Genomic DNA, 6,703 nt, shown 5'->3' on the forward strand with positions numbered 1-6,703 from the left:
TTATTGAGATAATTTTTATTTACGGCTATACTGAATCATTATCTACAAATCACCATTCAAAAGGAAGAGACATAGACGAAAGGTCAAATATCAATACACTGAAGGCGCCATCTTACTCTGTGACACTTCATCTGACAGAGCGCAGGACTTTTGAACTTGAGTGGTTCACTGTGCATAGTTCACTGGCTTGTGAACGCGAAGACCCTTTTCTTCTACTTCGCTTAACATTGGAACTTTCTACTTAACATTGCCAGAAAGATGGGTATATACTATTGCGGGTAAGGGTAAACAGTGTCAGTTTGTTTGATAGCTTGATCGAACATGCTTCCAACCAACAATCGTTCCCTTCGAAGTCACGTGTACAGACCGCGTGGCGGAGGAGTCTTGTAAAATGAGATGATGGAGACAGATGTCAGTGGTAACAGCTCTGCCTGCTCTCGGAAATCAACGAACTGGTCAACAGTCGGGGACAGAGTGAAGTAACGGCTCTCCTAAAATGCATGATGAGGTGGAAGGTACTGGAGGTCATGAGGTTGATGCAGGTCGTCCCACCGAGTCTGAGCTGTGGGTACACGAAGGTCCCTCCCTGCAGATGATACAGACCTCGTTGAGAGACTGGTATTGAGGCTGGTGGTCTTAGCCGCTCAACAGTGTCGCTAATGATGTCCAGTGACGTTAGATGTTTTTCCCTTGTCACTAACTGTTCTAGTTCCTCGGCAGTTGTCGAGCTAACATTGGATATTATATCATAACTCTAAGTCATGCCCTTCTTTTGCGATATGGTTTAGTGGTTGACACGATGCTAAAAATGCTAGTCTTCAAGCTGCATCATCGATTATCTTTCTTCATCACAGAAAGAGGTTACACGGGGGAAGTCGTTGAAGCTCGTTACTCTTGTGTTATTAAGACCACAGGTATCAAGAGATCTGGAAACTTAAATAGGCGAACTCTGGAACTAACACAACTCTCACCTTGTTTGATGAAAGAGAACGAATATTCGCTTTAATTTTGTGAATTAGCGTCTAGTAATTAAATTTGGGGATGAGTAAGTGGTTGGAAATTGTACATTGCTACAAGAAGTGTAGTTTATTTTATATTTATAAAAAACACAATTTGTTTCTTGCATAATTTTTTACTCCTACTTCTTTGCTTGCTCTCTTGCAGGTTTCTGCAATATACAGCGAGAAACATTAACATCTCAGCACCAGACAGACCCAAGGAGTCTGGACAGATTTTCTTTTCTCTCTCTCTCTCCCTCCTACCTCTCCCCACCCCACACACACTCTCGCTCGACGCTGGCAAAGATGGTGGCCCCCTGCCAAAGGCTGTGCAGTGATCTTGCCCCTCGACACTCTTTACCTCCGGCCGTGCGTGAAATGGAACAATTAATTATCCTATTGGGCAAGACCAAGCTGCACATAATTCCATAATCTGCCCGCATGAAACGATTTCATTGACATTCAAATGAATTCCTCCCTTCCGGAAGGGACCAATTATCCGGGAATCTGGATCCTGTAGTTGTGAGGATAATCTCCCTTGAGACGAGCTGGGCTGCGATTTGTACACACGGAGACGTACGTGCGGTCAAGAAAGCTTCGCGGGGGAAGGTGGTGGGGGGGGGAACATGGTGTGTAAGAGGGTGAAAGGGTAGCAGCTGATCACGTGACTTGTGTTTGCACGAGATTCAAGCATTCAAGAGACTTTGGGCAGAATTTCGCGTGCAAATGTCAAGCTTTTCGAAGGGTTCTTCTGGCTGCTGATGGCAGGGTTTTCAGTAGGTTTCATGTGAATGTGAGACGGTTTTCCTACATACACATTGATGTCTTGCTCTTCTGAATCTCTCTCTCTCTCCATTTAATACAATACACTAAACAGATAAAAATAAAGGCATGATATCTTAGGAGTCTGTCAAGCACGATCGTACCTAACCTTGGAGTCACGGACCTTGTACCTTGCTCACAGTCCTCGTCTTCACTTCCATGTGGAGTCATAATGGAGTTCACAGTTCCTCCTGCACCTCAACCAAATCCTGCGTTGATTCTGTCGGCTTTGTTTGTAGCCGCTGGTACTGAGCCGTTTTCGTCAGAATTTGCACTCGACCGCCGCCGCCACGTGACCTGCAGCCGAGGTCAAGATCTTCTGGTTCTCCGCTGTACCCGAAGTTGCTCTCGCCGTCTCCATCGCCTGCTCCCTCCTTGGTGTAGACGGTGACGTATTGTCCTCGCTCCCCTCTCAGACATGCGCACGGCATCTTAAGTCGACGGAAATAAAGGACGACACCGAGAACGGAAAGACACATAGATGTCAAGGTCAGACCCACCATGACCTTAAACAGGGTTAAAGGTCGTGCGCAGGAAAGCTGGGTTCGCTTGGTGCTGAGCATCTCGTGGCCTCGCAGTCTTAGCGGATTTTGACATCTGGATAAATAAAGAGTTGGTATGTTAGTAAGTGACGGATACGTGTGATTATAAATGGGTGTCCATGGCTTGTCGTGGTCTTCCATCGTAAGTACTATATTTAATGTCTGAATACGAATATTGATGATGTATGTTCTTTAATTATCTTTTTTGGATACATTACTGGTTTAAAACAAAGAAATGTTTAGGTCCTTGTATAGTTTATATCCACACACACACACACGAGTCTCAGAGAGAGAGAGATGAACATACAAAGATAATAAAGGACATGCTGCACCCACTACCTCATTGTGGTGTTTGCCACCAATCTGCCTGCTGCCCACTCCAGGCTGCAATCACAGGTCCAGGGGTTATCGTGGAGGGTCAAGACGGCAAGCTGTTCCCATGGTAACAGGTTGGCCGAAAGAGTGGTGAGTCCGTTGTGGTCCAGTCGCACTTCGCGTAGGAGGCTGATGTTACCCTGGAAAGCTCCCTCTGTGATGGTGCGCAAGCTCCCACAGAAGCGTAGAGACAAGCTGCGCAGCCCAGAAAAAGTCGAGAAAGCTCCCATCTCGATTGTCGTGAAACCTTGCAAGTTGTCCAGAACAATCGCCTCAACAGATAACATATACGGCTCTCGCTTGAGGCTCTCGATGGGGTTCTGACTCATATCCAGGAACTGGAGATGCCTCAGCTTTTGCAGGGACCTTACGGGGACGACTTTGAACTTGTTGTTGTTCAGCAAAAGCCGGTCCAAGATCGTCTCCCCGAAGAAAGCAGAGTCGGAGATGACGTGAAGCTGGTTGTTACTCAGCCGTAACACCTTCAGGTTCGTCAGGTCACCGAACATCAGGTCGCCGATGGTGGTAAGGCGATTCCTGCTCAAGTCAAGAATCTGGAGAGAGTTCAGTCCCTGGAAGGCCTGCTGAGGAAGGTCTTTCAGGCTGTTGCTGCTGAGGTCAAGCACCTCCAGGTATGGGAAGTCATCGATAGACAAGGGCTCGAGCTGGCGCAGCCGGCAAGACGACAGATTGAGTGACCTCAGTTTGGGCATAGAGACAAAATTGAAGACCCTGTCTTGTGTTTCACCCAGCGGGTTATTGCTGAGGTCCAGATGACGCAGATTGTGTAGCCGGTTAAACATTTTATTGTTCAGAGCTGCAATCGTGATGGAGTTTTTCGAGAGGTCCAGCGACTGGAGACAGATGAGGTCACTGAAGGCCTCATCGTGCAGGTAGGTGAGATTGTTTTTTTCAAGGTGAAGTTCGCGAATGCAGCCGCTGCAGTTCCGCAGGCTGCAGGTGGTCGTTGTTTCGTTGACCTGCGACCGCACAATCAAAAACATTATGAACTGTGTTTGCAACGATATCAAATAGACGAAGAAAACTAAATTTTAAAAAGAAGTATCTTTAAAAATTGTTGTTTTACTTATGTTGAAAATTCTTATGCCAACGTTTAAACAAGCGATGTGTCTACTACCAAAACAAACAACTGAGAGAAAAAAAAGGAATGAGGAGATGGGATAAAGGTGCAAACGGTCAGCTATGGACTAAGAGGCGTAGGAACCGGAGGTAGGAGGCAAGGGGGCAGGTGACCCCTCAAAAAAGATACTGAGGAGGCATGAAGTTTGCCTCCCCAAAGCCGAACATTTTCCTAGGCCACCTGTATAGGTAAAACAAGATGGCTGTGAGCTCTGTTAAGAAAACAACAGACCCAGTTTAGGAGGATATCCGGCCGAAAACGAGGATACTCAGTCTGCTTTACACAGAATCACACACGCAAACACAAAGGAAGAGAGAGACTCGCACGGACGCATGCTACATAACATGCACACGTGTTGGGAAGATAAAAAATATGCTCGTAGTTCAGCTCTACAAAGTCATTGTTAATCTGTGATAAAAGCATGTGAAGTTATACTCGCAAATAGTTCTCGTCCATATATCAAATCATCTTTAGATTGCTAGATGATAATGAAGCAGAGGACACAGCACACTGTGTGACCACGGACCTACAAGTTCGTGGTGAGACCTCACCGTTAAATTACGCAAACAGAGGAGTAAGGCAGTCAATGGAGGAAAATAGAGGACTTGACAAAAACCAACAAACTACAGACAAGCAAATAGTTCACCAAAATGACGAAGAAACGTGTGTTAAATAATCACGAAATTGACAAAAGGTCAATGTAAACAACCACAAATATAGAGAGCTAACCACTCAAGTAGGTAAAGCAGAGGACATCACTAGGAAGACCTCAACCTGCACAAGGACTATCTCCACGTGGCCAGTTGGGTGCATGCACATTGCCACAGAGTACAGATGTACCTATCATAACAGTTTTGGATATCAGCGGGTTGTATTAACCATAAGCACTATTTATACAACCTGAATGTACAGCTGTATTCTTCTAAGACTTACATGTACCTCAGGGTAGACGTGTCGTACGTACCTTGGGTACACACATGATCATGTTGTCGCTGAAGTCCACCACCTCGACTCCCTGTGTTATGTTGGCCATGGACTTGAGGCCCTGCCGGCTGCAGTTAAAGACATACGGATGATACTCAGGCTCCATCCTGCAGCCAAGGTATTCCCCGATGGATGAGGTGTGCCTGGGACATTCTTGTATTTTCATAGACTCCAGTGCCGTCACCATAGTTACGAACGTCAGGAGGCAAACCAGAGTGCAGAGGTCGCCGATTCTATGATACATGACGATCGCAGTGGACGGGAAGAAACGACGAAATGGTCTCACCACGGGATATGCTTCTCACTCTTGTCTCCGATGTGTGTTGTTCAGTTGAATCGTTGGTGACGTACAGTGACGTTTATCCTTCTAACGTCTGCGGACAGATCGAGTGAAAACACGCTGTCACTGTGACACAAACACGTAGAAGAGAAAACCTGAGAAGACAGGATGAAAGCTCTGTCACTGGCACTCCCGCACGCCAGTCACATCTCCACCTGTACTAATCAGTTGATATGACTCACCTGGAGTTCGGACCCTCTCATACAGATTTTCGCGACACTTCTGTTACACACTCTCCATCCCTGTGTGACTAGCTTATCATCCGTCAACAAGATGGTGGTACAAGCATGGACAGGACGCTAGTGAGATATTGTCCAACGAAAACTGACCGCGTAGTTTTCAAGGACTTGAAATTTCTGTCTGCAGACAAACTCGCCTATTTTCAGGCTCCTGTTTTTAGCTTCTTCAAATCCTCATCTTGTGAAGGCCAGTGGTTCGTCATCTTCACATAACAGTCATTCAGCGCCGCTCACCAGCTCGGTTTTCGTTTGGGAAAGGGAGTTAAAGATCCCCTCTCCCCTCTTTTTTCCCCCAGCTACTGGCGTCAAACGTGCTTTTTATTACATTTTAAAAATCTGTCGGTGACTCCCGGTGAAATATTTCTTTCCACCGATTTATATCCACTCATTATTGTTCTGCTCGGACGAGCACGCAGCGCGAATGAACTTGTTGCTAAGGGAGTGACAACTTCGGGTGGCTTTGACACCTGTAGTCTCCGGAGATAGGTCGCCAGGTGAACAAAGTTAATCAGAACGGATCACGTTATGTCGTTGTGTATATGCTCTGAGTGTATGTTTCGTTTATCTGTTAACCCCCTCTATCAGTTAGGACGCTGTCAGTTGCTGTTATCACTGATGGAGTGATACGCCAATCTATAAGCCTTCTGATCTTCGTCATCAAGACAGCCCCGCAGCACGAAAAGGTCAACTGAAACAGCTTCATGTTGGTAGGACAGGCAGGCCAGGTACTTCCTGCATGGTCAGAAATCTTTACATCCATATTAACAACAAACCATCGAGTATAACTTTTTGCCAGTACTTCAGCTGCTGCCAGTGCGGTTAGAACTATCGAACCAAACGACCGAAATAATGATATTAAAAAAATTAAGGAAAACGATAAAGTCCATATCGCTGAGTGTTGGTCATTAACTATATACCATTTTAATCAATTTATGCTTCGGTTGAAGTCCTGTTGCACACACCTGGACAGCTTTCTGTGATTGTACACGCTGTAAGTCCCTCATCTTACAGACGGCCCCGACAACATGCCCTCGTGACCATAATGGCCTTTTTAACTGGACATATATGGCTATGTTCGACAGATTCTAATGACAGTGAAGCAAAACATTTCCTAACGCTTTTAACACATTCGACAACATGTGACCTTTTCGTTCAGACAAGTGAGAAAATATGTCCTGATTCGCCTGTTGCCGTACATTTTCTGTGTAATCAAACTTTTTTTCATAGGAATGACAGTTATGCACACAGCTGCACATATAATC

General features: G+C 45.7%; 1 protein-coding gene across 2 annotated transcripts; it reads right to left on the reverse strand.

Moving 5' to 3' along the window:
* On the reverse strand, positions 1–5,875 carry LOC112567176 (leucine-rich repeat-containing protein 15-like). Of its 2 annotated transcripts, XM_025243756.1 has the most exons (4): positions 4,843–5,875; positions 2,702–3,717; positions 1,952–2,417; positions 957–971 (listed from the first exon to the last, which is right to left on the reverse strand). In XM_025243756.1, exons 1-3 carry the CDS (start codon positions 5,104–5,106, stop codon positions 2,000–2,002), a joined length of 1,698 nt encoding a protein of 565 aa, XP_025099541.1. In that variant the 5' UTR covers positions 5,107–5,875; the 3' UTR covers positions 957–971; positions 1,952–1,999. The 2 variants fall into 2 exon arrangements, with proteins under 2 accessions (XP_025099540.1, XP_025099541.1); XM_025243755.1 differs by having other exon boundaries at positions 1–2,417.
* Positions 5,876–6,703: the final 828 nt, after the last annotated feature.

The sequence above is a fragment of the Pomacea canaliculata genome, linkage group LG6 (assembly GCF_003073045.1).
Source record: "Pomacea canaliculata isolate SZHN2017 linkage group LG6, ASM307304v1, whole genome shotgun sequence".
Lineage (NCBI taxonomy): Eukaryota > Metazoa > Mollusca > Gastropoda > Architaenioglossa > Ampullariidae > Pomacea > Pomacea canaliculata.

Excerpts from the sequence above, each read along its gene's own strand:
- LOC112567176 (XM_025243755.1), bottom strand. The coding sequence starts at position 5,106 with ATGTATCATAGAATCGGCGACCTCTGCACTCTGGTTTGCCTCCTGACG. Across the intron at positions 3,718-4,842 it reads TGATCATGTGTGTACCCAAG|GTCAACGAAACAACGACCAC; the intron begins GTACGTACGACA and ends GTGCGGTCGCAG. Across the intron at positions 2,418-2,701 it reads GTGGCAAACACCACAATGAG|ATGTCAAAATCCGCTAAGAC; the intron begins GTAGTGGGTGCA and ends TTATTTATCCAG.